The 16,676-nt window shown below is 60.7% G+C and overlaps 1 protein-coding gene across 1 annotated transcript; it reads right to left on the bottom strand.

Annotated features, from left to right (window-relative positions):
• Nucleotides 1-3,519: 3,519 nt before the first annotated feature.
• CD8B (CD8 subunit beta) lies at nucleotides 3,520-13,738 on the bottom strand (the record flags this gene model as incomplete). Its single annotated transcript, XM_079111153.1, has 5 exons — nucleotides 13,644-13,738; nucleotides 10,548-10,907; nucleotides 7,758-7,847; nucleotides 4,859-4,948; nucleotides 3,520-3,560 (listed from the first exon to the last, which is right to left on the bottom strand). The coding sequence occupies exons 1-5, from the start codon at nucleotides 13,684-13,686 to the stop codon at nucleotides 3,520-3,522; spliced, it is 624 nt and encodes a 207-aa protein (XP_078967279.1). The 5' UTR covers nucleotides 13,687-13,738.
• Nucleotides 13,739-16,676: the final 2,938 nt, after the last annotated feature.

The raw sequence follows: 16,676 nt of genomic DNA, 5'->3' as shown, positions 1-16,676 counted from the left end.
TGCCCTCGGTTAAGTTCCCTGTGACTCTGCATCCACGTCCGCACCCGCGGGCAGGGCGGCCTGTAGCGGGATGAGGTCACCAACCCCACGCGCCCAGCAGAGCCTGCCGTCCCGGGAGGCTGTCCTGACTCCTCGTCGGGGCTCTGCCTGTGCCTGTTCCCTGGCCGTCGGGGCCGGTGCAGGCGACGCAGTGGCACTCAGCGCCAGCACACGTGACCTGGCCGTCCCACAGCTGTCCAGAGCCCTGCGAGGTCGTCTTGCCACCTGTCTAACTGGTCTCTGGCCTTTTGCTTGTTCAACTGGGGGCTGCTGAATAGGAGCACGTCTTGGTCCAGGTCACTTCCGAAGTGCTCCACAGGGAGCGTGCCAGTGGGTGCCAGGCAGGAGGGGGACTGGCTGCACCTGGGCAGGCGCGCTCTGCCGCGGCGCCCCAGACGGGCAGCAGCACGGTGTCTTCTCAAAACCAAGTCAGGTGCTGGGCGCAGCCTCCTCACCACAGCCCCCACGGCAGGCCCCGGCCTGCTGCGGTTCCCCGGGCGCCAGAACAGAGCCCCCAGGGCAGGTGCCGTGGCATGGAAGACGGGGCGTTGGGGGAGCCCAAACCCACCTGGTCCCGGCCCAGCCCACACCCACATGTGAACAAGCAAAAGCCGAGCCTAGACTCAGTGGAGGCTGAGTACCCCCTGCAGCGGGCCCAGGCCTCCAGGCCTCTTCTTCCTTCTGCTGTGCTGCGGAGGCGTCTGGGCCTCGGTCTCTGGTCATTTACACAGGATGGCCTGGCCAGGGCCCACCTTGGCAAGGTGACCCGCCCTTTTACCCCCACCTCAGCCCTGGAAGTGGCCTGTCCCTTGTTCTCACTCCTGACCACCACACCCAGTTCTGCCCCCACCGCTGCCACATCTCAGGTGCTGGGGGCGGTGCTGCCCCCAGGAACCATCTTCTCTTTCCTGTTTTCTGCAGCACTTGAACATTCTGTGGCTGCCAGAGGCCTCTGACCACAGCCTGGCTGGCCAACGCCCTCTGAGCAGCAAGGAAAAGCAGGCGGGGCTGCAGCCCCTGGGCCCAGGTCCCAGAGCCCGGGCGGGGCTGAGTGGAGACGCGGGACTTCCGAAATGCCCGCATCTGCTCTCCAGCTCAGATGGCCTTCCTTCCTGGCCACCAAGGCTGAGGGACCAAGAGCAAACAGAAGGCCGGGCGCCTGCTGCCTCTCCCTTCCCAGGCCGCCTGAGGCCAGGAGGGCCTGGGTGGAGGGGTGGCCGGGCACCTGTCTCTGGGCGTCCTGGTGCTTCCCTGCCCACCTCTGCACCCCCAAGCTGGCTACTGCACTTCCTGCCGCAGACGTGGGTCCCACGTGGCAAGTGAGGACGTGCCACACAACATCGGCATTTCCCTGTCACTTGCGTTACAGGAGCCACGTGCGTCTGTAACCCAGGACTTTATTTTTATAACTGAGACATTTTCATAAGAAGGGCAGAGAGTGAGAGAAGAAATAAAGGAGCCCGGGAGAAGAGACTGGAGAAGTGAATCCCTCCTCAGCTCCGGGGGAAGCCTCAGAGACTAACACGGCTGCCGGGTGCCATGGTCACAGCCGGCCTCCCACGTGAGGATAGTGAGGACCTGGGCCTTGGCCTGGGAACACACAGGAGGCCATCCCAGCTCCATTCCGCGAGCCCAGGAGCCAACGTCCCTGCTCTGTCAGGGCAAGCAAGTGGCAGCGATGGCGGCTTACAGGCCCCAGCAAAGCCCAGGCGGGAGGCCGGAGGCAGGAGGCAGGAGAGGAGCCTTGGAGGTACTGCTGAGTGCTCGCTGAGGGCATTGAGGCCTGGGGCCTCCTCTCCAACCCCACCGCAGGCCGCGTGCGCGCAGGTAAAGGCCTTGCCAGGGAAAGGCTCTCCTTCTCGGTGAGCGAGCGCTGCTGGCCAAGGTCTCTTCCTGACGGGGCGCTCACTTGTAAAGCCTGAAAACAGGAAGGGCAGGACCCCCGCGTCAGCAGGCGGCAGACACAGGCCTGACTCCCCGCAGCCCGGGCCGCATCACTGGGGCCTTCTCAGGAGCCGCCCAGTCACTCAAAACTGCCAGAACACTGGAATCCCAGGAACCGACCCATGGCCGGCGGCCCCAGGTCTCCAGCTGAGTGGCCTCACCTCCTGCGGGGCCTTCCAGGACGGCCACTCACAAACGCCTGGCCCTCTGCTCCTTCCCACGGTCGGGCTGCAGGGCAGCTGGCTCAGGCCGCCTGCACTTGAGCAGGACAGAGGGCTGGGGCGGTGTGTGGACCCACAAACCCAGTGTGTGGACCCACAAACCCAGTGTGTGGACTCACAAACCCAGTGTGTGGACACACAAACCCAGTGTATAGACCCACAAACCCAGTGTGTGGACTCACAAACCCAGTGTATAGACCCACAAACCCAGTGTGTGGACTCACAAACCCAGTGTGTGGACACACAAACCACAAACCCAGTGTGTGGACACACAAACCCAGTGTGTGGACACACAAATCCAGTGTATAGACCCACAAACCCAGTGTGTGGACACACAAACCCAGTGTGTGGACTCACAAACCCAGTGTGTGGACCCACAAACCAGGCAGCAGATGAGAGCAGAGCTGTTTCAAAGGAAGAGAGCGAGGTGGCTGAGGGACCTGTGACCACCCACCAGACCTGTCCCCACCTCGCTGGCGCTCGCACCCTGGGCTTGCCTCGGCAGGAGCTCCCTCCTCAGCTGTCAGAGCCTTTTCACAGGAGCACGCGGGCGCAGACACAGGTGTGCTCAGGCTCTGCACCCGAGGCCACCGTGGGAGCCGGGGCAGGGACGCCCGCCTGCATCCCAACAACTCTGGCGGCGGAGACAGGAGGCTCACAAGTTCAAGGCCAGCCCGGGCAGCTTAGAGAGGTCAAGTAAGTAAAAAGGGCTGGGTGTCGCTCAGGGGCAGAGCGCTTGCCCGGCATGTGCCAGGCCCTGGGTTCCAACCCAGCACAGGAACAAAAAAAAAACCAAGAACAAACAAAAACAAGACACAAAATCACAGGGGCCGTTTGAGCAGAACCTGCTTCCTGGGGCCCAGCTTCAGGCAGGTGCATTCGGCTATCAACCGTAGAGGGGAAGTCACCCCACGTGGAACCCTCGTTGCAGGTCACCCAGAAGGTTCGCCGGCTCAGGAGTCTCGCCCGCCTCGAGGGTTCTTTGCCACGCAGTCTGTCCTGGCACTCAGGAGAGGTCGCGGGCAGCAGACGGGAGGCCAGCTCTGGGCAAGGAAGTAACTGCCGGAGGGGAACTCACCTCCCCTGACCTGCCACGTGGGCGTGATGGCCCTCCTGTCACCCAGGACCAGGCGCGGGGGTCTGGGGGAAGACCTGGTTCCCCTGAGCTCCCTCAGCACGCGCCCGAGGCTGACCTCGCCCCTGAAGCCGTCTGCTCCTTAGCCTGAACTCTGCCCCTGTTCATGGCTCTGAGGTGACGTCTGACCCTGGCTCTGGTGGCCATGGGAGGCCCAGGGCCACGACGAGGAGCCCACACTCACTGTTTTATGAAGCGAAGCCGGGCTCTCCTCCGCAGACCTGGAAGGGAGAGCGAGGACCTGGTCAGTGCAGGTCGTGGGCCCCTGGCACCAACGGAGGCCAATAGGAGGGCCGGGCTGGCGGGCTTAGATCGCTCTGCGCCAGGCTCTGCCGCAGCCTCTCTGAGCCCGTGCGCCCGGGAGGGGACGCTGTGACTGTCCTCCTGCACCTGGAACTGAGGTGCAGGCCAGCAGGCGACGGGGCAGCCTGCCCCAAGCCCAGCAGCCAGAGCATGAAGTCCGATCCAAGGCACGTGAGGGCCTCGCCGGCCTGCCCCTGGCCACGGAGCCAGGCTGCTCCCATTTCAATCTCCTCCTTCATGGCATTCACCTCAAGCTCACTTAGAAATGCCCACGACGTGTTAATAGGTACACTTAGCGGCTGCAGGTGGATGAGCGCATTCCTGATGTCTTTACTGACAGGGTCCTGGGTCAGGAGCGTCTGCAGCCCCTGGGCTTCGGGTCTGAGAGCAGGAGCGGCCACCTGCAGGACTCTGCTCACACATGGTCCCTTCCCTGGGAGACGGCCCACAACTGGCACCAAACCTCCCTCGGGCTGTGTGACCTGCAGAAGTTGGGAGCTGCTGGTCTAGGCCTTGCCCTAACGTGTCATCTGCCCATCCTAGAGGAGCTCAGAGAGGGGAAGTGACTTGCCCAAGGCAGTGCAGGTGAGCAGAAAGGCTGGGGGTGGAAGGGGCTCTGGGCTCCGGGCAGTGGGGCCTGGCCTCCGCCCACCTGTCCTCATTGAGACTGTGCCAGCTGGAGCCCATGGAAAGAGATGAGCCCGTCCGGAGTGGCAAAGCACGGCAGCCGCTGGGGTCTCCCTGGAGCCCCGCAGAGGGAGCACCACTCCAGGGCCACGGGCACGGGCCTGGTCCCCACTGCCACAATGAGTCCCTGTTTACTGAGCACGTGCTGCCCACCGGGCACTCCATGGAGGTGGGGAGCAGAGGCCTGAGAGGCCAGGCATGGGCCCCTCACCAGATCAGGGGGCAGCAGCACTGGACTCAAACCCAGTCTGCCCACAGAGACAGGTGGTCTCTGATCTCAGCAGCGTGGCTGCAGGCCAGAAATGACCGCCAGCTGGAGCGCCAGCTGGGCCTGGCAAGCCTAAGGCCTGGGTACCGCCCCCAGAGCCACCCCCAGAGCCACCGGGAACCTAAACAGGACAAGGATCACCTCTGGGACCCCCACGGGTTCCCTGGGAGGAGCCCACCAGCACTGCTCCCCTGGGAAGACAGCGCCTAGGGACAAGCGGACGCAAACGGGCACCAGGACGGCTGAGGAAGCACCACTCACAGTACAGGCGGATGGCCACACCCAGGGACACCAACAGGACCAGGACTCCGGCCACCAGCAGGCTGAGGGTGACAAGGCCACAGGGCGGACCTGGAAAAGACAGAGCCATGCTCAACCGGAACCTGCGGCGGGCAGCAGACAGGAGGGCGCCCCTGCATCGGCATGGCCTTCGAGTCTTTTCTGTGTGCACTTCAAACTTCAGAGATGATTTTGTATGAAAATTTTATGTTTCACACCCAAATATTTTTTAAATTGATTAAACTCAGGAGGTATTTGTGCTCCAAAGAGGTAGACAATTTTCATGTCTGGAAATGATGATTTCACTACATGTTTTAAAAACTGTTGTTTGAATTTCACAAGAAATAGCTGAGTGCCTTTTCTTTGTAAAGGGTTTAAATGTGTGGTCAGGGTGCATCTGGGCACCCTTGCTCCTTTGTACAAGTGACCACCCTTGATAATTTGGTGGTCTTTATTTTACACTAATGCATACAGAGTTTCCATAGACATTTGAGTTTTTTTTTAATGCAGTGGATTACACTCTATGAATTATTCTGCAAGGGTTTCCCCCTCACTTGATCATGCCAGCACATCCGTGTTCCCAGCAGATGACACGTGACAATATGGATGGGCACGGATCATTTACAACTGGAGAGTTTCCTGTGTTTTACAAATAACCCCTGGAGAACGTCCCAGTATGTTCCCTAATTCGGGTATCTTCCTGCAGCAGATACTGAAATGGAAACTCTCAAACCGTAGACTCTTTCCACCGTAAACTTGTTTTTCTTTTTGGGGGACTAAGCCCAGGGGCTGAAACACTGAGCCACATCCCCAGCCTGGGCTTCCTGCACGCAGACAGCGCCGAGGCACAGAGCTGCACACCCCACCGGGCAGCAGAGCTCGGCTCCCTGGCAGTCCCGAGTCCTTCCCAGTACCCGTCAGGCCTGTGGCCGGTCCCCGAGTAGCTGAGGCACAGATGGAGGCCATGGGGAAGAGACAGGCTGCACACTTGGGCTTGAGGCTACCAAGTTTCAAGCCCTCTGGATGCAGGGAGGGAGGGAATGTGCACAGTACGCGTGGCGCTGGGCAGTACAGCTGCAAGCTTTCACCTTGTGGGGAAGCAGCAAGTCGAAGCTCACGAAAACCGAGATTCGAGGAGGTTCCATTACAGACCTGAGCCGCCCAGCTCCTGCCAGGGGGGCCAGAGCATGGATGCAGATCCTCCGGTTCTCAAGCCTGCCTGGCCCACCGGGCTGCCCAAGGGTGTGGGAGGGAGCCCGCCATCTCAGGGAGGGAGCAGGCTGAGGCCTGGGACGCACAGGGAGGCTCCTGCACAGGCACGGGGAGGGTGGCCTTCGCCAGCCTCTCTCAGCTTGGGCGAGCCTCAAAGCCTGGCTCTGGGTAGAAGCAGCCAGGCATGAAGACCCGTGAAGACACAGATGGAAATGCCCAGGCGCACAGCCAGAGGGGAGGGGAGGCCGGCTCTGGACACAGGCTCTCCACGGGACAGGCTCTCTAAAGCTGGTGGATGCTGCCCTGCGTCTGTGCTCAGGGATCCCCTGAGCGGGCATGCTGGCGGGTGGTGTTTATGGTTTGCAGATTATACCCCTTGAAGTTTTCAGAAGTGCAGGAGGTGGCCCAGGGCACCTGAGGACGGCCGCCTGGGAGCCTCGTCCTAGGCGTCCTGAGTCAAGGGCTCCCGAGTGAGTCCTCCCCGGGGCAGCCTGCCTGCAGGCCTCAAGGCCCATTGCACGACCCGGAGCCGGCCCTTCCCCTGTAGTCCAGCTCTGCTGTCTGCGTAGGGCGCTGACTTCCCAGCACTGAGCCTGTCCTGCCAGGTGCTCCTCCTCAGACACTCTCGGGCTCTTTGTGTGATAAGAAAAGCCACCACCACAGAATTCGGTCCCGGGGGTGGGGACGCTTGTGGCTTGCTTTCTGGGAGCGGCAGATGGCACTTTCTGTTTGTCACTGGTTACTTTAGGTCTGAGGTCGGTATTTTCCAGAAACACATTTGGGCTGATGACCAAGAAAAGTGTGAGTGTGTATGTGTGCTCACATGTGTGTACGTGTGTATGAGTGTGTGCACGTGTGTATAAGTATGTGCATGTGTGTACACAGGTGGGCGTGTGCGCGCGTGTGTATGTGTGTTTGAGTGTGTGCTCACATGTGTGCACGTGTGTATGTGTATGAGTGTGCATGTGTGTACACAGGTGGGCATGTGCACATGTGTGTATGTGTGTTTGAGTGTGTGCTCACATGTGTGCATGTGTGTATGTGTATGAGTGTGCACGCATGTGTATGAGTGTGTGCATGTGTGTACACAGGTGGGCGTGTGCGCATGTGTGCACGTGTGTATGAGTGTGTGCACACGTGTGCATATGCCGCTCCACCTGCGGGGTCTGGTGCCTACTGCACAGGCAGGCAGTTCTGTCCACTCACTGACAAGCAGTGAGCCCATCCCGAGTGCCTGGTCCTCGGTCAACATCAAAATGGTGAGAGTTTTGAAACTCAGAGTGGCCTTCCAGGCCTGGCCTCTTCCACTGCATAGCAGTCCAGGGCCCAGGCAGAGCACCTAGGGCCACTGTTCTGTTGTAAGGGACCCACATTCTATCAAACCATTGGTTAGCTGGTGGACATCTGGGTGGTTTCTGCTTTCAGCCAAAAGGAACCGTTGAATGCAGGTGTTTTGGTGGGTAGATCCTCCTTTGAGCTTTGTTCCATGATGGTTTATGAGTCTGACCATTGGACTGTGAGCTGCTGTCACGCTCAGAGTCCCTTCTTGCCCCAGCACAGGGCTGGAGAACCAGGCTACAGAGTGGACACTTGGAGAGTGCTTGGAGAAGGAAGGAAGGGAGGGAGGGAGGACAGTCGCCTGTTTCTGAATTGGGAGATGGAGACTCACCTCTCCGGGCCACCGGCTTGGGGAGCTGGCAGGGCCTTTTCTTGGGGATGGACTTCTTGGTGGGCTGGGCAGTGGTGGGAAGAACATCAACTGCAGAAAGAAAGCAAAACACAAATCAGATAAACAGCAGGTGGATGTGGAGATTTATGGGGTGAAACTACCTTACATCCCAGCATGGAAGTCCCTACGATGGTCCCCTAGGCTGCCACAGGGCTTCAAGTGACAGGGCAAAAGAATTTTTGATCCTTTTCTGGACTCTCAGATGTAGTGAGGCCTGGAAATGGGGTCAGCTTCGTATCCTGCAGGGAGGGGCTCTGGAGCCACCAGACCTGAGCAGAGCCCAGTGCCCCTGATAGGCCGCTGTGTGACTCGGGGTCAGCCGTGGCTCTTTTCTGGGCCTCAGCTTCCCATCTGCTGCAATGACAATGACTGCCGCCTTCTCAGGGCTGCTGTGGAGCGAGAGGGGTGGTGTGCTGCAGAGTGCAGTGGACACGGCCCCACCCGGCAGAAGACTGGCAGCCGGAGCCAGAGTCCCCGAGCTGGCAGGACAGCTGCCCACCCAGCCGCCCGAGCTGGCAGAGGGCCTTGTGGAGACGCCACCTGCTCCTGCGCTGCACCTGCCTGGCGTGCTTGGGGTCGGCGCTCTTCCTCAGGCGTCCTTAGAAGTCACGCCGCAGGGAGCCGAGACCTTCAGCCTCCACCTGCACATCAAGGTGACTCCAGAGATGGCTGAAGGGGGCCTCGCAGGGGCCAGTGCTGGGCTGGGACCCGGAACACCGCTCCCCTCCTCCCGGAGCCAGTGTCCCGTGCTCGAGGTGGGGCAGGGCAGCGGGGCCCCCAGAGCGAAGGGAGCCGGCGGCTCTGAGGAGCTGAGCGGGCGAGCCAGAGTGCAGGCCACCCTCGCGCCCGGGCCGCGGAACCTCCAGGAGTGATTGCCAAGCGGTAGGAGAGACGGTGCTAAGCTCCCTGGTGCTGGGGACAGTGCCAGGACCGCAGCCTGAGAGGACTGCCCCCAGGGACCCTGGCCTAGCTAGCATGCCCAGACTAACTGAGGAGCCAGGATGGGAACCAGGCCTGGGCCTGGCTGGGCGCCCCTCATTTCACCTCTCTGTTCTCTGATAAGAGCTGAAGACTTAGGCCACGGGCTCTGGTGACCAGTGCTGGGCACCGCAGGGAGAGGGCGAGAAGCCGGCTGTCCCTCTGGTGCTCGAGACCCAGGAGCGCCAGAAACTGTCGGGAGCCCCTCACTGGGGCAGGAGCTGCCAGGGGACAGGGCTGGCACCGTGGGCCCTGGGCCTTGGCTGGGCCCAGCAGCCAGGTCTGGGGGCTGGTTCTGCTTTGATTCACTCTTGCCAGGCCAGGTCCCCGAATGCTCTCCCTCTCTGTCCTTGGACAGCTCAGGCCCTCTGAGCCCTGGGGCAGCTCAGGGACCTGGAAAAGGCACCTCTCCCGGATGCCTCCTCCATGCCCAGGCCTCTCTAGCACGCAGTGACCTTTTGGCCAGACAGGTGGGTGCTGGCTCTGGGGAGCTTTGGGGAGGTGTGGCCAGTCCTGGGAAGTTTCTGGAAAACAGCGGCACTTACTTCACAGAGCCTGGAACCTCATGGGGGGAAGATGGGGGCTTTCAGAGCCAAGAGCAGTAACAAGCCCAGGCCCAACCCTGGAGCCCACAGTTCAACACTGCCCTCAAGGGAGGCCGAGCTCCTGGCCCCATCTCGCCCCCGAGGTCAGACCCGAGGCTGAGGACAGGCATCGTGCGTCTCTCTGGCTTCCCTCTTCCTAACCTGGCCACTGTCCCCAGCTGTCCCTCACCTCAAATCAGTGGTCTGATTTCTGGGGCCCCTAGTCCTGGTGACCCTGGTGAGTGGAAGCAGGGTGGTGGGGCCCCGGCCTGAGAGAACGTGCACTGCCCCTTCCCACCTGTACGGTGGAATCCGCCCGTCCAGCACAGCAGCCCCTGGCTGCCTGCCCCTGGCCGCGTGCCAGTCTAGACAGCTGTGTGCCACATGCATCAAATGCACTTGGGCACTTGGTGTGACAGAGGACGTGAGGTGTGTAAGCACCTGCAGGTCACCACTGAGGTGATCCTGCTTAGAGATCGGGTTAAACGAGATCATGTAGATTCTGTCACTTGTTTCTTCTTACATTTTAAAATCTGACTGCTTGAATTTTAAATTAAATCTGTTGCTCACAACGTACTACCCCAGGATGTGCTGACTTAACTCAGGGAACTGCAGCTTCTCGGGCCTGGAGGGGACATGGAGGTTGTCGGTAGCCCCCAGGAGACAGATGAGGAAGCCGAGCTCCAGGAGGGCGGCAACCTGTCCAAAGGCACAGAGCCAATCCCCAGCCGAGCTGGGCTGGGGCCAGTGTCCTTTATCTCCTCAGTTCGAGTGCTGGCTTGAACCACAGATCCCACGAAGAACACCGGGCACCTGCCACTACCCAGAACCGCTTCTGCTGAGTGCAGCCAGGCAATGGGAGCCTTCTTCCCTGTCTGCACGCTCAGGATTTCTGGGACTCAGCCCCAGTCAGCCATAGGCTCAGGTGGCCTGGTGTGGCCTGCAGGGCAGCACTGCCCTGTCCCCAGGTAAGCATGGCACTGTCTCTCTCGGGCTCCTCTGACTCCCAGGGAGAGGGGGAGAGGTCGAGTGCCACTGAGGGACACCGCGTGAAGGCCTGGCGGGCTGCCCTGGGCCAGGCCCAGCACGCGCCTCTGAGACTCCCAGTCTCAGGCGAGGCTGCAGAGTGGGGCTCCCGAGAGTGGCCAGCCCGGAGCGCCGTTCTTACCCACACTCAGCTGAGTGCCCTTCCCAAAGGTCAGCTCGGGGGCCCCGACGGTCATGCAGAAGTAGACGCCACTGTCAGCAGGCTGCACGCTTGTGAGGTTGAGAAAGAACCGCGTGGCATCCGAGAAGAGGGTCAGCTTCTCCTTCGCCACCGCCTCTCCGTGCGTCGTCCCTTTGTGGTGGTGCCAGGAGGCCAGGAACTCGTAGTGACGGTGCTCACGGGGGGCCTGGGGCTGTCGCAGCCAGAAGATGCGCGTTTGGCTGGTGGAAGTTTTGGTCTCACAGGACAACGTCACCACTTGGTGGGTCAGAGCCCTTGTGAACCCCGGGGTCTGCTGGAAGGCAGAGCTGCCATGGAGAGCTACAAGAAGCCAGAAGGGGCAAAGACCATCAGCACACCATCCTGGCCACCGCTGTGGGGCCTCAGGGTCACACTCGGCCATGAACCAGAGGGAAAGCCGAGGGAGAACCTGTCCAGAGAAGGGCCCAGGAGACTAACGCAGCTGGTGCATCTGGACTCAGAGCTCACATATCCCAACGCCCAGGAGATCAGCTGCCAGGTGGTGTTTTCTGTGCCGAGCTTTGCAGTGGGCACAGGAGAGACCATGATCAATTGTTGATGGTATGTGGCTATGTCTGGCCCTCAGACTGGCTTCGGGAGTTTAATCCTCACTGCACGGACGAGAAAACTTGGGCAGGAAGTTACTTGTTCAAAGTTACTCATAAGTGGCTTGGGATTCAAACAAAGGGTCCGGAGTCTGAAGCCAAGGTGGGGTGCCACACTATGCATAGGCTTCAGCAGGCCGAGAGCCACTACAGGAGAGCCAGGGGCATGGGAGCGGGACTCAGAGTCACAGGCAGAGCACAGAGCTGGTATAGAAAGCTGGAAGAGGATCAGCCACCGCTTCTGGACAAACAGCAGAAGGGGCTCACTGTTCTGTAGGCATGGTTGTGGCCTGTCACTCCCCAGCTCAGCAATCCACAGTCGCTGGATCCGTTCTACATGGAAGAGTGGGCACCCCAGAAGCAGGCAGGAGTTCCTTTCAGTGACCCACTTGTAGGGCTGGGCCAGGCTGGACACTCCCTGGAGGGAGGTGGCTTCTTGCTGTTGCCCCAACAGGGATCCAGTGAAATGAAAAGCCCTCACTTGCTGCTTCCCTTCCTCCTGGTGCAAGCTGTCCTCTCCGGACTTCTCAACGCTGAGAATGGGAAACAAGAGCCACCTGGCCTGGCGAGCTGGCGTGGCAGGGTCCAGCCAGCACGGCCTTCTCCATCTGCAGGTGACTGTCCTGGCCCTTGTTTCTACAGGACCAGTGGGACAGACTGGCTGCTTCTCCCCAGTCCTGGCCAAACGGACTTAAATTCATTTTTCCCTGGTTACGATTTTCGCCCTTTTCTTGTGTGGGTGGGTGGATCGCCGAGTCCAGCCCGCTGGGCCCCGGGCAGGGTCCCTGGCTCTGGCCCAGCAGTCCTGTCTGCCTCTGAGGGCTGGGAAGGAAGGAAAGGGTGCCACCACCACTCCAGCTGCAGGGCCCTCCATGCAGGAGATGCCATCCACCCGGGTCACGGCCCGGGCTGCCTCGGGTAGAAAGTGGAATCTCAAGAAGGGTCACAAGGGTCCCGTCACAGGCACTGCCACAGCACACAGGCGCCAACAGACCCAGTGTGACCTGGCAAGACTTCCATGTTGGCCAGGAACAGAGGAGGACCCTGCAGACCCTGGCAAAGAACAGAGGACACAGACCCGGTGGACAGAGGCCGGTGTGCGTGTGTGCGTGGTGTGGGCAGGAGGGGCCGGCTCCCTGGACTGGTGGGTGCTCCTGCCCCGCTGGCGGCTCCGGCCCGGTGTTGCCACAGTGGCCTTCTCTAGCACTGACAAGGGGGCCTTGAACTTCCTGACACCCCTCCCAGGCCGCCGCCAGCTGCTGACAAGTGCAGCAGGCCTTCTCTTTCCTGCCCAAACACCAGAGCACCGGCAGAGGCTCGCGTGGTTACTAGAATCAGTAACGACAGCATTCACCCAGCTGCGCTGGTAAGGCGTGTGTCTCCTGCCGAGCCCTCACTGGGTCCTGGGGATTGAAGGAAACCGTTTTCCATCCAGGCTCAAGAAGGTAAGGACCCCCTCAGGTCGCACAGCCTGTGCAGAACGGATGCAGATGGTGGCCCCAGCGCCCGGGCTTGGAGCCACGGCATCCGAAGTCTACTGTCCCCTCTGGATCTCGGCTATGTGTGCAGTGGGGCAGCACACACTCAGCCTGCCAGACTCCTGCCCAGGAAGCCCAGAGTGACTCTGGGCAGGCCCAGGCACACCTGCTCCGGCTCTCCTGCTCCCTGGGCCACTTGCCTTGTGGCCCCTGGAGACTGAACCCCAGGCCGGACTGAGCCCCTGCTGGGGCTGACCCGGAGCCAGGCCTCAGCATGCATGGGCTCATTGTTGCTCCCAGTAACCCAGAGAGTCCTTCTCAGAGGCATGGATGTTTCCAGAATGACCGCATGATCAGCAGGAGTCTTGGTAGCCTGGCATGGCCTGGACTTTCTGTTTCCATGTGGCTGAGCTCGCTGGGTCAGAGCTTGGTGCTCCAGGCCTTGTCCCCTGGCAGAATGATGGCTTTGGGCTTTGGGGACCAAGGCTAGAGCAGTTTGGGCTGTGGGGGCCCTTTTTCCAAAAGGTCGTCTGGAGGGCTGAGCCAGAGTGTGGTGTTGATCCCCCTCCTGCCAGCCGGGCACTCCTGTTCCAACACCACTTCTTCTGGGACCCCGACACCGGAGGACACTGCAGTGAGGGGACCAGAGAGGGTGGCCACTGCCACCTCCCAGAAGCGATAGAACTGTATCCACAGGGCCCTCAGCTCAAAGGCCAGCTGGACCCCCCTCCTGCTGGGGCACACCCCGTGGGGACCCAGGACAGGACACCCTTCCGTCCTCTGGGTCCCTCCGTTCTTTTCCCTCCTTCCCTCCTTCCCGCTGTCCCTCCCTCCCTTCTCCAGGGCCCTCCGTCTTTGGGTCACTGGCTCCCTGGGACTGCGCCTGCCATGACGCCTCGGGGCGGCAGCCACGCTCCGGGCCCCGCGTCCTGCCTGCAGAGCCTCCCGCTTACCTGAGAGCTGCGCGGCCAGGAGGAGCCAGAGCGGCGGTTGCATGGTGTCGCCGCGGACGGACCCCGACCGGCAGGGCGATGGGGACCTGCGGATGGGGCGGGGCGGGCCGGGGCGGGGTGGGCGGATCTCGGGCCTCCGCCCTCCTCCCCTCCGCCTCTCCAAAGAGCCCTCCAGGACGCTCCGCTTTCCGCCAAGGAGGCGACCACGCTGCCCTGTGCCCAGCAGTCTGGGCGTGAAGGTTGCCTACCCCGGGCGTGCCAGGACCTGGGGTGACCCGCTGGGACCGCTGGAGAGCGCGGGGAGGTGGGACTCTCCAGGGCCTGCACGCCCACAGGCACTTCTTCACTGCTTTTGTCTGAGCAGCGGTCCAGGCCTCCCAGGGCCTCCCAGGTGACAAGGGTTCAGATGGACCCAGGAGCAGGCCGGCCCTCCCGGGGAAGAAGAGTTGATCCGACTGACTGTCACGCCCGGAGATGAGGGAGGGAGAGGAGTGGGAGCTGAAGGCTGGGGGGCCCACCTGCCTGAGGGCCAGGCCAAACCCAGGCCCTGGGAGTCCAGAGGGCCAGCTGCCAGGATGTGCACTCCCCCCTGCGCACCCTGCTTTCCTGCCTGTGCTGCCCGGCAGCGTCTGCGGCCGCGAGGTCCAGGCTGGTGAGGGGCATTGCAGGGAGGCCTGGTTTGGGGTGTTAGTAGAGGAGGGTGGCGAGCCGGACGAGGCCGTACAGGGAGAACTGGCGTGTGCTGATCTGCATGGAGAGGAAGGCTGTGGAGGGGGACAGTTGCAGGAGAAGCAAGAGGCGAGCAGGGATGGCCTGTCCCTGGAGGGCTAGTGCAGGCAGTGGGCTGGGGACACTGCACCTGCCCATTGCTGGCGGCCGGCACTGCTGAGCTGGGGACAGAGCTGGGAGTTCTGGGAGGGAGGCAGAAGGAGGTGCGTGGACGGACTGTGGACTCCTCCCACAGCCTGGCGGGTTGTTCCGCTCCTCCGCAGGGGCCAGGCTCTGCTTGCCTTGGGGTTCTCCATCCGTCACTCGAGGCTTCAGGGATGCCCTGCACAGGGTGTGGGGCGAGGACCGTCACCGTGTCCCCTCTTCCCTGGCCGGGGCTCAGTCACATGGACCCAAGGAGACCACAAGGGTGCTGGTAGGTGCTGGCAAGTGAGCTGCATTGGGGGCCCACGAGGAAAGGGAGATGGAGTCCGGATGCAGTGGACGGGGGAAGGTGCCCGTTAGCGTTGCTCCTCCACAGGCCTCGGTTCCATGCTGCCCAGTGAGGACACCACCCACCACCAAGCCCACTGGGTTATTTTAGAGTCGGGTGAAACCCGGGATCCGCCCTGTGATTCCCCGCTGACTGGAGCCAAGGCGGGGGACACGGAGCACCACTTCATAAAATGCCGAGGCTGTCTCGCTGTGCTCTCCAGGCTGGTCTTGACTCCAGGCTTGAGGGGTCCTCCCACTCAGCCTCCGATCGCTGGGACTCCGAGAGCCCCGCCCCTGCAGTGTGCCCTTCACGGCAGCAGTTTGGACAGCACTGAGGGTCTTTCAACAGGTCTGCTGATCGGGGTGGCCATGACATTGGTGAGCGGTGAGTGGGGCCAGGGAGCCGGGGGCACGGCTCAGACCTTCGCTGTGACTTCCGAGCGAGCCGCTCGTCATCGCTGCAGACGAGGGCCTGTTCGTCAGAAGCCTGACTCAGTCTGGCGCGGTGTCCCTGGGGGTCTCTGTGCCGTGGCTCTGGTGCCGCTGCTCTCCTGGCGTCCTGCCCTGTGCCACACTACAGTGCTGCTCTGGCTCCTCTGCTGTCGGCCTCGCTTGGCACGGTGGGTGTGGGTGTGGGGCCTGGTTAGCTGGGCTCCTGCGGTCCGGCGAGTGCTCACCAGCTTATTATAACGCCCTCTCCTCTCTTGTGCTGTGGTGTGGGTTTTGCTGATCTGTTTCGAGATCACGGTGTGGGTTGGACACTTTGTGGATTTCATTTCAGGGCGGTAACAATGCCCGGTAAACGGTGGGCAAGGCGAAGGTTCTGGTCGGGTGAGGGTGGGAGGGGCGGTTCTGGGGCGCGCAACCTGCTGTGGCCGGCTGTCGACCACGGGGCTCTTCCAGCGGCTGTGGAAGGGCGAACAGAGGAAAGGACCAGTGGAAGTATTTAGTGCAGGAGGGGTGGTTCAGGGCAGAACTGCGGTCAGCGCCCAAATGAATAAATAGTATTAAAATAGCGTGGTCAGAAAATGCCCAGAATGTGAGTCCAGCTGAGATCAGTTGCAGAATACTTTGGACTCTGAAACAAATGCTTTTGAGCTGCTGTTCATTTTCCACTTGGAAATCTCAGTTAATTCTAGACTGAATCAAAGAAAAACAATGCGCACCGCTTTTTCTAGTCTTCTTAGGAAAAAACTAGAAATATCAAACAAATTGCCATCAAAGGAAACCCAAATGGAAACAAAACATCGAATAAGCCTCTTCAAGTAAAGGCAGAGGGTTCCAGTGGTACCAGTAGGAAAAATGAACGCAGGAGCCGCCTGCAAAGCAGGAAGGTCACATCTCTTGAAGGGCCATTTCCAGCTGGGCGTTCTTCTCTTGGAGGTCTTGCCTCAGTATCGTGCTGTATGAAATCAGCCGATCCCGAAAGACCAAAGGCAGAGAGTTTTCTCTGATAAGCAGATGCCGATCCACAGTGGGGGAAGGCAGGGAAGAGTGAAGGAGCTTCGGACTGTACGGAGGGCGTGAGGGGAGGGTGGGCCGGTGGGGAGGGGAAGGATGTAGATCGTGAGACAGACATTATTCTCCATATACACGTATGGAAAGAAATATTTATCACTGTCAAAAAAAGTTAATGAAAATAAATAAAGAAAAGTTAAAAAAAAAGAAAAAGAAAAAAGAAATCATGTCTCTTGAAAGTTTTATGGCCATTCCTGAAATCTCATCTACTGGGGAGGCCTGAGGCAGGAGGATCCCAAGTTTGAGGCCAGCCTCAGCAATTTAGAGAGACCCTGTCTCAAGATAAAAAAAGACTAGGGATGTAAATCAGTG

This window comes from Sciurus vulgaris (genome assembly GCF_902686455.1).
Source record: "Sciurus vulgaris genome assembly, chromosome: 14".
In the NCBI taxonomy this organism is placed as follows: Eukaryota; Metazoa; Chordata; class Mammalia; order Rodentia; family Sciuridae; genus Sciurus; species Sciurus vulgaris.
This window is presented reverse-complemented; position numbering and strand designations above follow the sequence as displayed.